The sequence below is a fragment of the Mus caroli genome, chromosome 12, assembly GCF_900094665.2.
Source record: "Mus caroli chromosome 12, CAROLI_EIJ_v1.1, whole genome shotgun sequence".
Lineage (NCBI taxonomy): Eukaryota > Metazoa > Chordata > Mammalia > Rodentia > Muridae > Mus > Mus caroli.
The window spans coordinates 68,183,224-68,203,383 of record NC_034581.1 but is presented as its reverse complement, the minus strand read 5'-3'; the positions used below and the strand labels follow the sequence as shown (position 1 = coordinate 68,203,383).

Below are 20,160 nucleotides of genomic sequence, written 5' to 3'. Positions count from 1 at the left end.
AAAATGTGATCCACCATCTTTCTCTGTGCACTGAATTAGTAGCTTATTGTCAGCAGGACCTTCTCTTGCAAATCAGTTTGGCAGTGCAGTTCAGAACAAATGGATACCTAGAACTCTCTCTCTCTGCCCATCCCATAAAGTACCAGAGCTGGACTACAGAGATAGGTATCAGGGTTTTTACAAGGATAGTCCCACAAGGGTATCCACATGTCTCCCAACTATCACAGAGACTTCTGCCAACTCCAGGGAAGGAAAAGAATCCTTTCTCATGGCCCCCTTCAAGGTGTCCAATCCAACTGACATCCCTTCAGCACAGTCTGTGGGGCAGCTGTGTCAGGGGCTTAAACATCTGCCTTCGTCAGGAAGCCAGTTTCCACCAACAGTCTGACCTAGGCACATTTACTTGCTGAAAGCACTCAGCTAGTATCTGCCTGGTGAAAAGAAAGACAGGAACAGGGGAAACTCCAGGTGACAAATTTAGATCATCAAGATGAAGAGGAGAGAAGGCGTGCACATCACCTTCAGCATGGTTAACACAGACCTACCCTGGAGACTGACTCTGGGACCCACTTCCTACAAGAAGTGCGCCCTGCATGCTCAGAGGTACAACTCCCTACTTCCCTACTGACACTTCTATCCTGAACTCAGTGATCACTGATGACATCATGAGTGGTTCTGCCCTCCAACCACAGGACAACAACCTCCCTGAGCTCCTCCAAAGAGCACCTGAGCTGTTCTCCTGTCATAGGAAAGCCTAAAGCTCGTGTTGAGATGTGTGTGCTCAGGCCTGTTTGTGGGTGTTACACAGACAGGGACATTACTTCTACAGACCCTCCTTCACCCCATCAGACATTACCCAAGTCCTCTCCCTCCTCCTCCAACAGTTACTAACGACGACGCAACTGAAGCAACGGGAGCAGAAGCAGGAAAAGCTCATTCATGTATGAACTTGGAAGCCAGGCAAGCAGGAGGAGGAAGAGACATGGTCGGAGCCAGCCTGTAGGGATCTTCCCCAGCAGCCTGAGGAAGGGAACAGGATCCGTTTAGAAGCCCTCCAGCCGAAAAGCTGTTAGTGTTGAGTCTTAGGAAGCTCCTTGGGGCGGCCCTGAGGAGTCATCTGAGACAGTAAATCTATCTTGTGAAGAAAGCTCTATAGCTATCTCAATAATCCATACAGGTGATAAGAATACCAAAAGGGATGATGCTGATGGAAAAGGGGAAATCACACAGCAAACCATTTGCAATCCAATTCGTCAGAATCCGTCAATAAATGAACTTGGGGGAAGACGGAAGGGAGAAGGAAACAGACACAATGGTACCCGGCTGACCGGAATGACGGTGAGCTCTGACAGGAAATGGACAGAGGAGCAGGGTGATCATGAGATGTGAGTGAGCGTTTAATTGTGAACTTGCTGGCTTGGAGATGTTTAGAGGAAGCCCAAGTGGTGGTGTGCAGAAGCACATTAGACCCTCAAGTGGTCCGCTCTTGTACGCGCCTCAGGTAGAAAAGTTGTGCGCCATAGTTTTTCCCTCTTCCTAATCCTGCTGTGGGAGGGGGAAGACCAAAGGAGACAGAGTAAAAAGCCCTTTGCCCTCTTTGAATCTGCTTATTGCTTGAAGCAGAGGTCACAGTCAGCAGGAAAGATGGGACGTGGGGCTTTTGAGTCCCTGGCACAAGAACAATACAGTGAAGAGTATAAAAGAAGGGAACACCATCTGGAGTGTGATGTCTGATGCATGGTGGAAGAGGTACAAAAGAAATAAAGAGAAAAACATCCCATCAGTAAGCACTGAAGAAACACAGAACCCAATGTACAAAGAGCCCAAAAGAGAAAGAAGTAGCCACCCAGATAAGTAACAAGCAACCTATGGGACACCATGGGTGCACCTGGGTTCAGCTGGAGCCAAGACCGTGTGCCTCAGCTTCGGGAAGGCTGAGTCCTGCGGGAATGGACTGGAGAGAAGGCTCCTTACAAGTAGTTTCTCTTTGGGAAAAAGGTGGAGAGACACTGTTGCCCACATCCGAAAGACAACAAGCCAGGTCTAGACAGGGCTGGGTCGCCTGGTCAGCTACAGCCAGGGAGGCTGTTTGGGAGGCCTGGGGATGCTTCGGATGACGGGAGAGGGAAGGCTCAGTCCAGAGAGAGCAAAGAGGAGATCTCACGAAGCAGCATGGAGGAAGGTGGCCCACCCCAGGACTGCCAGCATCTGAAATCAGGGCCACAGCAGAGGACAGTCTGTAGGTCTGTGAAGGTGCTCACTCTCCGGACACCAGCCTTCTCAGAACACTGGAGAATGTATTTGAGAGCTGGGGACCTAACACATTTCCCCCTTGTTGACTCTAGCTGTAACCTAGGACCTTCCTGAACGGCGGCCTGCCTAGGTGAGAGAAAGGTCAGGAAGTGAAAAGGCCTAAGCCTGAGGAGAGCTCACTGGTAGGCAAGGAGCTTGAACTTGAGGAAGACTGAAGTGATTATCAGGTTCCCTGGGACGGTTTCTTCCTTTCAACATGATCTCCACTGACATACCGCTCTTCAAAACTATGTCGGAGGGCTACTGGTGACAATTCTCAATGAGTAAAGACTCCTGCCACCAGGCATAACAACCTGGATTCAATCCCTGAGATCCATAGGATGGAAGGAGAGAATGGATTCCCACAGCTGTCATCTGCCGTGACACACAGGGCTCTACATGTGACTAACACACACATAAAAAATAAATACATGACTGTAAGTTTTAAAAATTTTTAAACAGTGACAACAGAAAGAATACTGATGTAAAGGGTCGTGTGATATCTTTACAGAAATGACTTTCCAGGATCATTATCCTTTTCTAATTTAAAACAAAATTGTGAGTCACAAGGAGTGAGGTACAGCTGTTCTCCCAGCACGCGGGAGGCTAAGACAGGACACCGGCTGTAAATGTGAGGCAAGTTTGGAAGTCACATAATCAGTATTGGGACAGCCAGTGCTATAGAGCAGGACTCTGCCTAAAAGAAGACTATGAAAAATTAATAAAAGTCAAAATGTTATATGCATAAGTCCTACAGAGCCAAATTATAACAAATGGATTCAAAAGTGACCCCTGAAACCCTCAGATCTGAAGGGAACTGCAAACCAGAGGACCAAGGCAGCAACATCAGGCTATCTCCTGAGAAAGGGGTAGCTCGGGGACACTGAGTTAAATGGCAGCCATCCCTTCACAGCCGTACCTCTGTGGACTCTGTTCCTCTCACAGGTGCCTGTTCTCACGAGGCCTCTTAGAACATTCTGTACATCTGATGCAGTGGACACGGCTAAGCCTCTCAACTTGTCCTCCTTTGAAATCTACATCCTATCACCCAAACTAAGTTATTAAGTTTTTATTGGAGGACCAGGAGTTTGGCAAATGATTCCTTGCACGTATTTACACAGCCAAAGGAACAAAATCCATCCTGAAATCATTCTCCGTGAACTATTCCTCTGGGACCTCACACGTGTCCCACCCACCCCCAAATGTTCTGCTATCTCCATCAGAAAGATACATCTCTAAAGGAAACCTGTCAGCTCTCAGGGTCAAATCAATGGTGCTTAAGTCCCCATTCTGACTCAAGAACTGAGAGCCATGAAGAATTTCTTCCCTCTACAACTCTCTGCTAAAACCTTACCACATAAGGGCAGGCACTTCACCAATGCAGAGATGAGCCTGAGGGTCCCGGCGTTGGCACAGAGAACACGGCTTGGGGCTGAAAATAGCAAGGTCATCATCAAAGCCAGGGCAAAGAGCCATACACACATTCTCATTCATTGCAGACATCTGCCCAGCAGCGCCACAGCAAATCAATATATCCACCTTCCAGGTACAGGGCCTGCATGACAAAGAGAAGAGGCCCAGCAGGAGCTCAAACAACACAAGCTCCACTGGTGGAGACTTCTGAGCAACTCCAACCCAGTGCAAACCTTACTGTGCAGGACTGCGGAGCAAATGGACTTTTGTTCTGAAAATTTTAAAGGAAGACAGCTCAGAAAATGCTAATGTAAAGCCAATTGAAGCCCCGAAGACCCAAAACAAGTGTCCAGACAGCAGACAAAAGTACAGATAATCCTATTTGGAATGAGGGCTAAAAGCATTTCAAGTTTTCTGAGAACCCAATCAGAACTCTTGACGCCCTTGATTTCATCCATAAACCCACATGCAAATGGTCCATTTTTTAAATGGGAGTTTTCCTTCTTGAAAGAGTGGCTGAACAATGCAACCCAATAAATATTAATTAGACTTCAGGCCTGAATCAACAGAAACATCTTTTATTGTCAATTGGGAGGGGCTCTTTACCCCTTAATTGCAACAATAAAAATGTTCAGGTCAGCTTTTCAAAGGACCCCTTCAGTCTTCTGCAGTGAAACACTGTAATTTTATTTCTTCCTGGTTTGTTGATTTTGCACTAACTCTGAGCCTTCGAAAGTCCACTACCGAATAGTTAAACCAAAAGATCCCACTGACAACTTTCCATCAACTCACTTTGGCCAGCTTTGTAGCTATGTATACCATGGAAACTTTGTTTTCCGCTCTTCCTTGAAAGATCTCTAAGTGGACAGTTGTGCAGAATTTACACCAAATCCCTAGGAACTCAGCTTTCTAGCTAGGGGCAGCTACAAGTAGCTAAGCAAAAGAAGAGCGCTGCACTCAAACTTTCCTTCTAACTCTTAAAATTTGGTGTAAATAAATGCCCTAGCATCACCTTGGGGAAAGGACCTGCGCCCTTAGCTTTATATGCAAGCACTGAGGATGCTGGGGTGGCCGTGGCTGTGGCTTTAACAATAAGCTTTGTTTTCTATGTTGGTGTCTATAACTGCAACAATGGTTTACATAAGTCCATCCAGAATTCTCCACGACCCTGTGAAGTAGGTACTGATAGGGATAGAAAGCTGAGGTTGGGGGGTGGGGAGAGGGCTCAGTGGTAAGGTTCCAGCCATAGATGCAAACATGAGGGTCTGAGTGTGAATCCCAGCACACAGGTAAAAAAGGCTGGGGTGTGGAAGTACACATATAATTCAAGGGCTGGGGGCCAGAAATTGAAGGCTCCATATCTCCCCCCAGACCAACCCAGCCAATCGGTGAGTTCCAGCTTCAGTGGGAGACTATGAGAGAGAGAGAGAGAGAGAGAGAGAGAGAGAGAGAGAAGATATCAAATTTTGGCCTCTTCTCTACAAAAAGGCCCACACATGCATGTTCATGTGCATGCACACACACACACACACACACACACACACACACACCACATACACACATATACATACAAACACCACATATATACAGATATATACAAACACACACACACAAACACCACATACAAACATAGAGACACAAAAAATACATCAAGAAAAAGAAAGGAAGAATGATGAACAAATGGGCAGACAGATGGACAGACAGGCAGACTAACTTGCAGGAGTTAGGCAGCTCTGCTGACAGGAGGCAAAACTAAGAGTGAACCTAGCATCTTGCTGAAATCCAACCATCACACTATGATGAACTGGTACAGACATGGTACGGAAGGCAGCTCTCGATTGAGCCCTTAAAGCTGTATCTGGGTGTTATTAGTCCACAACTGCAGATTCTGCGCGCCAAATTGTGAGACTTAGGCAAGTGCTCAGGTGCCTTTTTATACTCAGCACAGGCTAAATGAATGTTCGGGGGGTGGGGAGGGTGTCAGAAACATAAAGGGAAAAGTATTGCAAAATCAGCCTTATCTGAAACTATTTTAAATTGTCAAAATCTAATTCATAAAATTATAACCAACCAAGTAAGTGGATTTCCCAAAGTAAGCAAAAATAAACTGTATATAGTTTTCTTATTAAGAATCTTATTTATGTCAGTTAGTTAATTTTCACCTGTAAGTTTATATTTTGATTTAAAACAACCACCTGAGCACCCTATCAACAGCACCACTGCAATACAAGTGCCCCATCCCTTTAAATTATTAAAACCTTCCCTTAATACTCATGAGTTAACAGAAACAAGTGAGAAAATGTAAAAGCTAAAACACAGTTCAGACTCTGGTTTCTCGCTCCACCACCGCCACCGCTCTAGGCCTTCAGCCAGCGATCATCGGCCTGAAGCTGGCAGACAAAAGCAGATCCTCGGGTGTGATAAGCAGAAGTTTCTCTGATGTCATCTGAGGAACAACCACAAGGCTGCCCCTCCCCCGCCCTGAGAAACTTTCCCATGGCCACCTTGAAGCGCTGGTGCCCTAAACCCAATCTTCTGAGTGACTTTTGTTGGCCAGTGCGATTCTTTTCTGAATGTCACTGTCAACAAAGCATCCGCAGTTATTCTTTCTTGAGGGCCTACTGTGTGCTGGGCAGGTTTAAGGTATGACGTGACATCTGAGCCTGATTGGTCCTCCAGCGATGGAAGGGACTTGTTACTTGCCAGTGTTGAGATAGTACCCCTGAGCTGGCTGGCTCCCACTCCCCCCTCTTCCCACCATCCTGACCTGGGTCTCACACACCAGGCTGCTCTGTCTCTGCCTGAGCACCTTGCTATAACCTTCACACAGCTGTGTGTTTCTTATCACTGGTCATGACTGAGATGCCACCTTCTCTGTGCACTCCTCTGCAATTCTGGACAAAGCAGCTTTGACTCGCTTGCTTAATACCATCCTGTTTTAATCTCATTACAAATCTCTGTACAATTTGTTATATTCTCTTCATCACTTGCTTTCTTGTCTTTTAAGGTTTGAGTTTATTGTTTTTGTTTTTGTTTTGTTTGTTTGTTTTTGTTTGTTTTTGGACACACCGTCTCTTGTAGCCCAGACTGGCCTTGTATTGGCTATACAGCTGAAGATGACTTTGAATTCCCAACCCCTCTGCCTCTACTTCCCAAGGACTGGCATCACAGGCATGTACCACCATACCTAGTTTATTTATACTTGTGTTTGGCATCCAATCTGGGGCTACCTGCTTGCTAGATAAGCTTCTGCCAACTGAGTTCCCTTCCTCATTCTTTCTTTTATTGATCTCTCTGTGAAGGCGACAGCTCTGTGAGGTTGCAGTTCTGGGTTACATAGATGCTACTACATGGGCCCCTCTAGAACACACCTGGGCACACAGTAGTGCCTGACAAATACCTGTGACTGACTGGGCATTTACACTACCCCAGATCGGGGCGCCTACAGTGCAGATGGCCAGATTCTCACGTTATCCCCTACTAGCAGGGGGGGGCTCCCCAGGTGGTCTCCATTCAGATGATTTCACTTGCAACATCATCATGCTGAGTGAAAGGGACCCAAGCAAAAGGAGACCCCCCAACTCCAACAATAACTGCCACCATGTCAGTGACCTGTCTTACACTGACAGCCATCCGCCACAATGCTATTCCATCTCCCAAAGATGGCGAAGGGTTGGAGCAGAAGTTACAGAACAGACAAACCCTATTCCATCTCACAGGGGAATGTTTAGATCTGCAGAAGATACCAAACCAAGGTCACTCAATGGGGCCTAGTTTTGTTTTTTTCTTTCTTTTCGTCTGCTGCAAACCTCAAGGCTCCCTTTCAAATACAGAGGCTTTTGAACACACCTAAATAACATGGCCAAATGGTCCTAAAGCAAGCCAGGATCTACTATATTCCACCAGGGGCCAGAACTAAGAAAAAAACAAAAACAAAAAAAAAAAAACAAAAAACAAAAAAACAGAGCTTTTAAAACACCACCTTAAAATGCATAGCTTCTCTCTGTTTGTAACTGGCCAAGTGTCTCCTAAAGTTAATAGGAGGAAAGGTGTCTTCCAACACAAGGGACAAAGGCTAGAACCATTGCTGTGTGAGTTGTTAGGATTAACAAAAGCCTGAGCTTCAGTATTTTCAAGTATGACACTCTATATTATCCCAAGTCAGGAGTCAGGGGACCACTAATCCCAGAATATGGTCAGGGAAAAAAAAAAAAAAACACATGCATATTTTTCTAGAAACAGGTCCATAGTTTTTACCAGTCGGTGCACTGCAATGGTTTCTGAGCCGTCTGCTTAGCCTGAAGCCTGCTCTCAACAATTCCAGCCACCATGAAACACAGACAATCATGTCAACGTGTCCAGGAGACTCATAGCTGCTGAATAAATGAATGCATTTCCATTTAGAAAACTGTGCTAACACATACATGACGTGGAATCAGAGGCCACACCACAGGTAAGTGCTGCAGACATGCAGAAGTGGTGCTGTGCCTACACACTGGGTAAAGATGACTTTAAAAAAAAATGAAAATGCAGCCTGTGGTTTTTAGCTTGTGCAGAGAATGAAGCCTAGGTCTGAAATCAGGTTCACAGGGCCAGATAGAACAGGCTCACGCTGGCCTTGGCTTATTAATGTAATTATGAGAGGCTCGTGTTGACCGTGGCTCTGTACTCTGGCAAATTTCTCCAAGCACAAACCAAACACCACTGCTAACCCATTAAGTATTCTTCTACCTGTGAGGTCGAATGTGTACATGGGTAAAATGGAAAACCAAAGGACCTTTCCAAGAAGGCAGCAAACAGTAAATGTGCCTCTGATGAGTGGCCTGTGGGGGTCTTTCTACCACACTCTACCCTGGTCCCTTGATGGTCAGGGCTCTGAAGCAGACTGGCATCCTAACTGTGCCAGAACCTTTTGGATGGTACTCAGCAAAACTTCCTGCTTTACAAGATTCTCCAGCACAGCCTCGCAGGGCTATGATGGCCAGTACCCTTGGGCTCCCTCCTCCATCTAATTAAAACATCTGTCCTGCAAGTGATTTACTGTGTTGTCACCACCTAGGGTGGAGATATAAACTGGTGGCTACAGACACTTCAAGACTACAAAGCTTTAATTACCCTGCTAATGAGAATCTATCAAGAGCTTAAACAGTGGGATAGTCTCTCTCTCTTTGGCACGAGGTAAGAGGGGCATAACTTAGAACTGCTCCATAGAATGAGAAGTGCATTAGTGTAAATTAAGAACTACAACCACCTGGCTTGAAATGAGGCTTCACCATAATTACTTCAGTCTGATTTGATTTTTTAAGCCAAGGAAATAATGCCAACATCACTGTTGATGCCGGACAAGTCATTTGGACACAGGCTCAACCCTCTCCTAGCCTGAGCAATTTAGATTTGAGGCCAATTCAATTCGTAGGAGTCACTAACTCTAATGAGACATAACTCACACTGACTGCTTTACCAACCCAGTTATTCCCACAGGGAGGAAATGACGGTCACCTAAAGCAGGAAATGACATATAGAGTTGCTTACAGGATGGAGGCAGAGGCTATACAGATAGATGGAAGGGTCCTTAGGGATATCCTGGTGCAATACTTCCGTGATAAAGGCCAGAAAGCTGAAACTCTGATAAGTGGAGATTTGCCTGAGATCCCAGCTGATAGGGGACAAAGTCACCCATTCTCCTAACAGCACAGTCCTCAAATACGCTGTAAGCTGTAATCTACAAAGCAAAGCGGGGCTTACCTAATATATGCAAGCACTGGATCCAAACCTCAGCACTATAATAAAAAAAGATCCAAAGGGTCTTCTTCTAATGGGATAGGTCATACAACACTAATAGGTCATACAATACTAATTTCAGGTAAGAGTTCAGTCCCCAACATAATTACTGAGACATCTGCTTCTCTGCGTAGGACACTACAGATCTAAACTGGAATCCAAAGATCGATTAGTATACTTATAAATTAATGGATATCTTATATGTATACATAGTGTACAGATTTTTTGTTGGTGGTGGTGGTGGTTTGGTTTGGTTTTTCGAGACAGGGTTTCTCTGTGTAGCCCTAACTGTCCTGGAACTCACTTTGTAGACCAGACTGGCCTCAAACTCAGAAATCTGCCTGCCTCTGCCTCCTGAGTGCTAGGATTAAAGGCGTGCACCACCACGCCCGGTTCAGTATACAGATCTTAAATGTGCTTGTGTGTGTGTGTGTGTGTGTGTGTGTGTGTGTGTGTGTGTGTGTCACACTTCCTGTGAGCACAGCAACAATACTGCTTGGGCTGGAATTTTAGTTCCCACATCCTGAAAATGAAGGTATAGGCTATGGTGTCACCAGCTCCAACCCTCCTCCCAGGGTTGAGAAGGCCCTGAGTCAAAGGGTCTGCTTGCATAACCGGGAGCGGTGGAGACCGTGGCAAACTGGAGTGTCACAATACTAAATGGATCCTGGTTCAAGAAGATACAGAACTTGAGGTGCTGTGTGAGTCAAATACAAAGTTAACTGCTTTCTGCCATGGAAGTCACAAATATTCACAGGCTATTTACAGATATCAAAACTTAATTCCTTGCCATAGTTTCCAAAGCCTCTGGGGTAGGGAGCTCAGAGACCCAGGAAGGCCTTTCACCTGTGATGTCTCCTGGAGAGCATCATCAGGTCAGAAGTTCCTGTTCCTCTTGAGGAGGGATCTTTCCGTCATTTAAGCAAAGCAGGTCATCCATGGTTATCTGTGCAAGAGCATTATAAATCAGCTCCTCTTCTCTCCAGGAAAATGTCTGTATTTCCCCCCCCAAACGAGTTTCTTACCAATACCTGACGACCGGCCTCCATGCTGTAATTTCCTGGCTAGTTTTGTTTATGGGTTTTCCATCCCCAATTTATCTCCTCATTGGAACTATGAGACCTACAAAGGAACACGCTGTGTCTGTTTCACCTACGGACTCTCAAGGGTACAGCATCAAGCCCGGTCCATAGCTCACTCTTCCATGGTGGGCATGCCTAGCTGGGCATTTCAGATAGAAATGTGTCTATTACACCAGCTACCTCTAGACCGAAAGAGAAGAGGCTTAGTCACTTGGCTGCCGTATACTCTGAACTGCCACAGACCGGTTTCCCAGATGTCTGTGAGAGACAAGCCATTCACACTCCATTCCTTCAGGTTAGAGACGTTGTGGCCAAGAGGGATGGAAGGAGCAGCAAAGCAGAACTGGACAGGTCAGAGAAGGTTCTCTTGGCTGGATATCGTCTGTCAGGAAGCCTGCAGGTAGGAATGAGCACTATGCTTGGGTCTGTGGGGGAACTGGAAGGTTCTCACTCTGCAGCGTGTGGGCTAGAGCGCGGGGAGACGAATGTCTCAAGAGGAAACCAGCAGCAAAACAAAGGAGAACATCCCGAACCGAACTAGAGATTGTGGGTTTCTCTGATCAGGCCCGAGAAACCGAGGAGGAGTTTGTGGTTTCTCGGTGGCAACTGAGAAAGGCCACTCTGGGTGTTATAGCAGTAAGAGTAGAAAGCAGTCACTAGGCAGGCTCGTTCTTTTATTACATCCTAATAAAAGGGAACTTAGCCATCGATACACAATGAGGTATGTGATAGCCAACTGTTGCATAAAATAGAAAAAAAAAAAACTGTAGAAGACTTCAGGGACTTCCCTCCCTACCTGCTTGCTACCCACCTCCTAAAAATCCGTCCACTTCTGCCACCACAAGGTACCTTTTCAGATGCTCTCCAGACAGCCACACTGCACAAGGGGAGATGATTCAGACTCTACCCGTGCAGTTCTTGCTTATGCCTCCAGACTTAACCCAGGGCTCAAAAAATTTCAACTGAAGGGAATTACCAGGTGCTACCAATACAAAACCCATAGACTTTTAGAATGGATAAAGCCAGGGATGTTGCATCTATGTTAGTTTGCTTCCTATCGCTGTGATAAAGACCATGACTAAAAGCAACCAGAGGAACAAAGAATTCATTTCGTCTTGCAGGTCACAGTCCTTTATTGAGGAAAACTCAAGGCAGGAATCTGGAGGCAGGAACTGAGGCAGAGGCCATGGAGGAACTCTGTTGGCCTATCAATGTTTTATACAACTCACAAGCACCTGCCCAGGGGTGGCTGGGCCCTCCTGCCCCAGAAAACCAACAAGCCCACCACGCAGAGCATTTTCCATCTACTAATATATTTAATGGACATAAACATCCAAGCCAATCTTTCAAGGTCACGTGGGTATGCCACTGATCAACAGATACAGCACTGATGGCTTAGAAGATGAAAGGTTTAAAGAAAAAGATATTCTCCAAATACATATACTTTATTTGCCCCAACATCGCATAAAACTTCTTTCTTTGTTTGCTTGTTTGTTTTAACAGATATCTGGTGTCACATACCACAGACTCTTCGCAGGGCTGGGGTCAGAAGAATACCCTGCTCCCCAAGACCTTACACTCTACAGAAAGGAGATGTGAGGGCTAGCAGTGTAGCCCAGTGACGGGAGAGACTGGCTAGCATGGGTGAAGGCCCTGGGTTCAACCGCCAACACTGAAAACATAGGAGAGGTATAATAAAGAAGTCGATTAGCAAAGTGATCTCAGAGAGTGATGAGAGCAGAGGTGGGGAGGATGCATCTGGGGAGGCAGCTATCCATCCCAGCCATAACCTACATGACAAAGCAACCAGCCCTCCCAGAGCAAAATCCATCTCCTGACGAAACGGAAGGACTAGAGAGCTCATTCAGACGTCGGACCAGACCTCCCTAGAGAGTCTAAATCACACTCCCCTAAAACACTGCAAGCTAGTCAATGCTAGACGCTCCTTACAGCCGCCTCAGGGGGAACAAAAATCAATCACGAGAATTAATAACCATTACAAAGTACAAAAGAGAAGGAAGAGACCAAGTGATAGAAAATACAGAAGAAATTGGGTGTAAAAATCTCATGCCCTTGTGTCCAGCAATCAGGTCAAGAGACAGTCACTGGCTGCCCACAGGGCACCAGGCAGCTCCACCTGACAGGACTATCAAAGGGGTATCTCAGCAGAGAAACTGAGAGAGCTGCTCTCCAGGGCCACACAGAACGGAATGTCTTCGGGAGGTTGAACAGGAAAAGAGCCTGGGATCCCGCCAAGCAGGTCCTTCCTTCCTGAGGGGCGCCAAGGTCTTTCCATGACGCAGCCTCCAGCTCCTCTTGCCTCCTTCATGTCCTCTACACCCAGCCTCAAGTTTTAGACACCAGAGGAGTCAGAAAACAAGGGCAAATACCATGGGGGGTGGGGGGGTGGGGGACGGAAACAGTGCCTTGAGCGAACTCTGAATATTCTGGAGTCCAAGAAATTATACAAAACAAACAAGCTCCAGAAGAAGCAGAAAAAAGAATGATAATCTGGACAATGAAAGTGTCCAAAAATTAACTTAATACACTTCTTTATGGGGTTTTGGTTTTCTAGGCTCCTGCTCTGAGGGAGCAAGGCTGCTTCCCAGAGGGGGTGCCAGCTCAAATCTGTCTTCGTTAGCACTCATTTTACACTTTCAGCAAAATAAAGATGATAAACTTTGACTGTTTTTTCTACAGTCTTCTTGAAGCATGACTGAAATGTAACGTGAGGCACGTCTATAAAGTGAAAGCCTTGGTGAGCCCTTGGCGTGTCAGTGTAAGCCCATCATCGCTGTAAAAATAATAAATAATTCACCTGTCCCCAGAATGCCCCTGTGCCTCCATTACGTTCTATCTATCCCTCACTCCCAGACACCCACAAATGTGCTTCTTGTCACCAAGGCTTAATTTCATTTTCCAGAACTTTGCATAAATTGAATCCTACAATAATGCCCTTTGGGGGGAGGGCCACATAGCTGTGGCCAAGGCACAGGGCAGATCTCCTTTGAGATTTACCCACATTGCTGCATGCATCACTAATTCACGTGTTCTGACTGGTATGGCTACAACTCCATTTATTTACCCATTCCTGTTTGTTGCACACGAGTTTCTGGATTGGGAGCCATCACAGATGAAACCACTGTGGATGATCTTGCGCAGGTCGCATGGTGAATGGTTCGATCTTTCTTGGTAAACACACGGGTAGATAAATCACACAGTCAGCACGTGTTCGGTTTTCTGAGCGGACTGCAGCACTTGGCTTTCCTAACGGCTGTGTGGGACAGCTACAGCTGCACCCTTCCTACCCTGCACTTGGGACGGGCAGGGCACTGACTCTGGCCTTTCTATGGGGGATACAGTGATTCTGTTTTTAATCTGTATTTCCTAAGTGATTAGGATTATGGGGTCTACTTCAATATGCTATTTACCATAAAGGCATTTTATTCAAATGCTATGACCTGCTTTTAAATTGCACAAATAGGGTGTTTTCTCATTACTGTTGCGATTTTAGAGTTATTTTCTTTATTTGCGTTGCCAGCACTCTGCCTAACTTACATTATGCAGTTATCTGCTCTTAGACATTGGTGTGTGTTTTCATAATGCTGGGCATCTTTTAAGAAGTAATTTTTAAGGCTAGTGAGATGGCTCAGCAGTTAAGAACACTGACTGCTCCTCCGAAGGTCCTGAGTTCAAATCCCAGCAACCACATGGTGGCTCACAACCATCTGTAATCAACAGTACTTACATATAGTAATAAATAAATCTTTAAAAAAAACAAGTAATTTTTAAATCTGAAAAAGCCCAATCCTAATAATCTGGGCTTTGGGATAGCTATGTTTTCTTCCTTTATTATTTATTTATTTATTGGCCGAACTCAAAATTATTACGATTTTCTGCTATAATTTCTTACAGAAATCTTATAGTCTCTTCTTGCAATTCGAATTAACTTTGTGCATGGTGTGGGGTAGAAGCCAAAGCCTCCGCTTCTCCACAGGGCTACACAGCCCGGCCACTTGTTGAGAAGACGGACATGTTCCCCCACTGAACTAACTTCTGGGCTCTTTAGTCAAAATCTAACTAATGGTTCATGTGCAGATCTGTTTCTGGATTCTTCTGTTCCACTGGCCTACAGTAACACTACAATAAACTCTAAGATCAAATAGTGCACATCCTTCGATGTGCTCTTTTTAAAATTAATTCTCAGACCAATATAGGTCCTTTGTCTCTATCTCTATATAATTAGTATCTGTCTGTCAGTTTCTATGACTTCTGAACCTTCCTGAGATCCTGACTGAGACGGTGCTAAATCTATTGAATATTTTGGAAGAGCAGGGTTCTTAATAATTCAGAATCCTTCCAGCCATGAATACATCATAGTCTCCATTTCCTTGGCTCTGTATTTCAGCAATGTTTTTATCATTTCCACTGGAAAAGTCTCACATCTATTTTGTCTAATTCATCCAATTTCATCTTCAATTTTCTTACAAGTGATATATTAAAAATAATTTCCATTTTCAATAGTTCACTGCTAATGATTTAGAAACGCAGTTGATTTTTGTACACTAGTTATTAGTTTGGATCCTGCAAACCAGCTAAATTTGATTGTCGGTCTTCCTTTTTTTTTTTCTGTAAAGATGGTTTTACTTCTTCTTCTTCTGTGATCTACGAGCATTTTGTCTCTTGGAACTTCCTTGTTGCGCTCTTGGACAGTGTGGAAAGTAGAGGGAGCAGCACACTTGCCTTGTGCCTGAGCACAGCCTAGTATCACTCACTCTGTCACCAAGACGCTCCTGCAGATTAGCATAGACGGCCTCTGTGCTAGGAAGTTTCTCTCTGTTTCCAACTTGCTCAGAAACTTTATCCTGGATGGATTGTTCATTTTCTCAAATGCTTTTGATTTATCTATTGAGGTGATCATACAAGTCTTTATTTTGACCCTATGCACAAGAAGTGCGCACTGGCAGTTCTACAAACATTAAATCTGCCTTAGAGTCCTGGATATAGCCCTCACTTGGTTATGGTATACTCTCCACTTGCTAGGATGTTGAATTTAACTGACTAAAATTGAAAGCTTTTTGCATCATGAAGGATGATACTTGCCTACAGGTATTTTTGTCATGCTTTGTAATATCTTTGTTGTGTTTTGGTATTATTTCAAATAATGAAGTAATCTGTTTCATTGCCTTCTATTTTCTGAAAGAATCTGTACAAAGCAAGTAATAACTCATCTTTTAAGTATACAGTATATAAGTCATCACTAAAGCCATCTGGGACAGTGAGTTGCATTGGTGAAGACTTCGAACTATAAACTCAATTAGTTTAACGATCATAAAACTACTTAAGTTACTTGAGAAGAATTGGGCAGCTTCTGTCTTTTCGAGCTATGTGTGCATTTTGTCTGAGACACAGAGCTCACTGGCATAACATCGTTTGTAACACACCCGCATCCCCTTTGTACTGTAGGTAGGCTTTACAGCTCTATTCTCGCTCTTATTCCAAGCACAGGTAACCTGCATCGAGTCCCCTTATTCTTGGCTCCATTTGCTCTTCCGGTTCAAGGTGAAAATACAAATCTTCAACTTGAGGTCTTACCGATTTCGGTGTCTGGCATGATCCGTGTCGATTAAAGAAAAAAACTTTACCTGCATCCCATTCATTTATCTTGTATATACTGAATAAAGTGGGTGTGCAATTCATAAAAATGTAAGATGCTGGATTTGGCACCAGATATACATTTTGCTAAAACAGTTCTTTGCCTTTCTCCCACCACAGAACACCAACAAACTCATATTAAATCCAGAATAACTGGTTACCATCTTCATACTTGGAAAGTATCTGGGGCAATAAAGCGTAGAGAGGTTCAGGGTCTATTCTAATGAGAATAAAAAGGCTGCTTTATAATGAGCTCATGGTTACATCCCTTTCTTAGGCTCCAGCAGTTGCTGGATCTTTTTTTTTTTTTTAGGTCAGCAATTCGTAGTTCCACTGCAACCAGAATAGTCTTTACTCTTCCACTTGAACTGTGAACAAATTACGCATTTGAATTTGATACACAAATGCATTTCTACAGTCTATAAAAGATAATTTTGAAGAGTATTCTTAACAAGAAAACATTCTAGTCATACTCTCCTCGATTTCAAAACACTTACAACCATACACACACACACACACTGACAGACATACCATCTAAGTGAATATATAAATTTATGAGGAAATCACTGACATCATTTAAATGCTGGTCCTGTTCTACCATTAAATTTCCCAAAATTCCCCCAGTGGGCCCCATTAACATCTAGGCAGAGCATTAAGCAATATAGATCTTTGAACTTTAGTTCCCATTTAAATCTTCATTCATCCCCTGCAACAATAAACAGCTCCATGCCCTGCCTAGCTAACCCTACTCATAGCTCTCTTTTATCGTAGCCTCATGTCTAGGTCTTCCTTTATGCTCCATGTTCTCAAACCTAACTTTTTTCTGTCAGCTAGGAAGTCTCTAAGTACTGATGCTGGAGGCCCACGCCCAGAGGCTCCTATCTAGTCTATTTAAAAGTAGAGGTGTTTAAAAGCTCCCACGGGATTCAAATCTTCAAGCTAATCTCGCTGTCTCCAGCAGGACATGTTTATCATGGCTGATGACCATCCTGCACCACCACACTCCAGTATCTAATTCCTCTAGAGATTTGCCCAGCCTAACTCCTAACCAAACACTGATTCAGAATTCACATGCTCAGTTCAATTCCATGTCTGGAAATTCACAGACAGACGTGTAAACTTGTTCAGGGAAACTGAGGTAAAAGGTTTGTCCTAAGGTCAAGCCAGCCTGGGCTACTGTGTGAGACTCTGTCTCAAACCAACAACAAAGTTGACTTTTAACTGTATTCAATCAGTTCCCATCTAGCCCACTACTAAATTCCAGAAGAAGAAGAAGAAGAAGAAGAAGAAGAAGAAGAAGAAGAAGAAGAAGAAGAAGAAGAAGAAGAAGAAGAAAGGCCAAGGTGAAATTAACCCCATAATTTGAGAACTAAAGTTAAACAGTCATGGGTTGGTTTGGTTTTTTTTTTTTTTTTTAATTTCTATTTAAAAGGTGAATTTTTACAAGCCTTCTGTACTATTACAGAATATATGGTGAAATTAACAACACTCCAAAGTATAAAATACATATCTCCATGAATCTTTGTCACTATCCATCTGGTTCTGCCACTTGTGAATTTCAAACAGATTCTGAATAGCGATTCACCTCGGGTTCCAAGCCCACTCCTGCCAGAACTGAGACCATTATTAAACTCTAGAGTCTTTACCGCACACTACACTTTGCCAGACCACTTCGTTGTAATTATCATTTCTGTGTCTCAGAGTGAGCACAATAACCCCAGCATCACAAAGACAGCGTGAGGATTAAGACATATGGGCGTTCTGGCGCTGTGTGAGGTACTCGAGAAATTTACAGTAGAAATTTTATCTCCAGGGAACTATGGGAATGGCAGCTGCATATGAGAAGTTGCGGGCAGCTAAAGGTCAACGCAGAGGGAGGTCACCCAAACCTAAGAGGTGTCTTGGCCACCTCTTCTCAGAGGAATAGTTTGGAAGCACCCATACACTCCGGGCTGACTGAACTTAAGAGCAAACAGAGAAGTTTTAAACCTCTCCCCCCACCACTCCCGCCTCCACCCTCGCCCCCAATCCCCAAGGGAAAAGCTAAACAAAACTCCGCCAGGGTGCAAAGCCATGCACTCACTCTGATCCCTGCCAGTGCAGCTTTTGTACCTCTGGGATGTAATGGATGTGCATGCTGAAACACGTGTGCACGTCTGTGTGGCTGAACCAACATGCATCCATAAACACTATGAATAATACTCGCGAGAATGTATGGCTTTCTCCTAAGAAGTGTTTGAAGCACTTGATTCAAACCATATCCCTTTCATATCGCCCCTTCTCTGCTTTTCTTTATCTGAGAGTTGCGATTCCCAAACCCCCTACCCCGAGAGGAGGGGGATGGAACTCTGTATCACTATTGGGCTTCCCCTAAGTGCAAAGTCCAGGTCCACAAAGAGGACGGATTACCAGAGTCCCACCTGCGCCCGCATACACCCACGGCTGTCGCGTCAACAGTGCAGGCCACCTGGGAAAGGACCGAAGTCTAGAGGGAATTCCTTCCCCTGCAGGGCGATGAGGGAGCGGGACTCTGACGAGTTTTGAAAATTAAAAGGAGGGAAGGTCCAGCAGACATGGAGGAGCGAGGCGATCGCTACTTACCCAGCCCTCGAAGGTGTCCGAGGTGCCCGCCGTGCGCAACAGCTCCTGGAACTGCAGCGTGCAGTTGGCCACAAAGTGGTCATAACCCAGGGGCGTCTCGTGGAAGACGGCTAGCTCCAGGTGGCCGCCGTCGGTGACATTGGCGCAGAACTCCTCGTTGTAGGTGGGTTTGTTGGTCTTCTGCTTTGTGCTGGTCTGGCCCACGCGTACCTGGTCTACGCTCACCGTCAGGTAGGGGTCCAGCAGCTGGTGGCCCTTTTTGAAGAGCGAGTGCCGCAGGGACCAGCGGGTGGGCTGCAGCCCTACAGCCTCTCCGATGCGGACCCTCAGATAGCCATTGAACTTCATCGTGCCGGACGACATGCCGGCGCTGCTGCCGGAGCCCCGAGGGGGCCGCGCTGGCTGGCACTGGGGAACCCGGAGCCCGGGCTCAGGGCAGTCCTCTCCGCTGCCACGGGCGTGGAGGCAGCTCCGGGGAGAAGCAGCGCCCGAGCCCCCTGCGACCGGCCATTCCGCCTCCTCCGAGGGATCTTCCCCTCCCCTCCTTCCCTCCCGCCCTTTCTCCTGAGGTGGAAAGGAGGGGAGCCGGGCTCCGAGCCCTCGGCGGGCTGCTGGGCTCCCGATCGTCCTCCCGGAGCGCGCGGGGCTCGCCCCTTCTCCGGGGCCGGGCAGATAGTCTCCCCGGAGAGCAGGAGCGACTCGTCCGGCTAGCTCCAGCTTTGGCGTCTCTGCCCCCGCCTCCGCCAGCTCCTCCTGCCCCCGCCTCCGCGGACTCACGCTCTCCCCCACTCGGTGAGCTGAGAACCAGGAAGCAGCAGCGGCGGCAGCAGCAGCAGCAGCGGCAGCAGCAGCAGCCGCATCCCGGCCGGAGCCGCGCGCCGCCAGGCTCCAAATTCTCAGAAGCCGGGTGCGGGCTGCCACGCCTTCCGGACCCCGGGGGCGTGGCGCACCACGGGCAGTACGGCCTTGAGGGGTGGGTGCTTGGGTTACGCGGTGGAGGGGGCCCGCACTCCCCACCCACCCCAGGGGCGGTTCCCGCCAGGAGTGCTCGCTGATCCCTGCTCCTGGCGGCCGGGTTGGCGGTGCGTTTCGGGCTGGAGGCTGCCCTGAGGGGCTGGACAAAAAGAAAGGATTCCAGGCCCACCGCCAGCAAACACCTGAGGCGTGGGAGACAGCCGGGGAGAGAGTTGGCAGGACGGGTGGATGCGGAAAATCAGCAGCAGGGTGCTCCTACCTCCCACCCTAAGTAGTGGCCTGGAGACCCTGCCCGAGGGTGACAGAGCCCTAGCCAGAGGCGGGTGTTCGGTGGGGAAGGGGAGGTCCCTTTCCTAATCTT

At 46.2% G+C, this 20,160-nt stretch overlaps 1 protein-coding gene across 1 annotated transcript in view; it reads right to left on the bottom strand.

Annotated features, from left to right (window-relative positions):
* Prkch (protein kinase C eta) overlaps positions 1-19,565 on the bottom strand; it is a 195,795-nt gene extending 176,230 nt beyond the window's left edge. The window contains exon 1 of the mRNA XM_021178757.2: positions 18,825-19,565. Within this exon, the coding sequence (XP_021034416.1) occupies positions 18,825-19,187 (363 nt within the window). The 5' untranslated portion in view covers positions 19,188-19,565. The remainder of the gene's footprint in view (positions 1-18,824) is intronic.
* Positions 19,566-20,160: the final 595 nt, after the last annotated feature.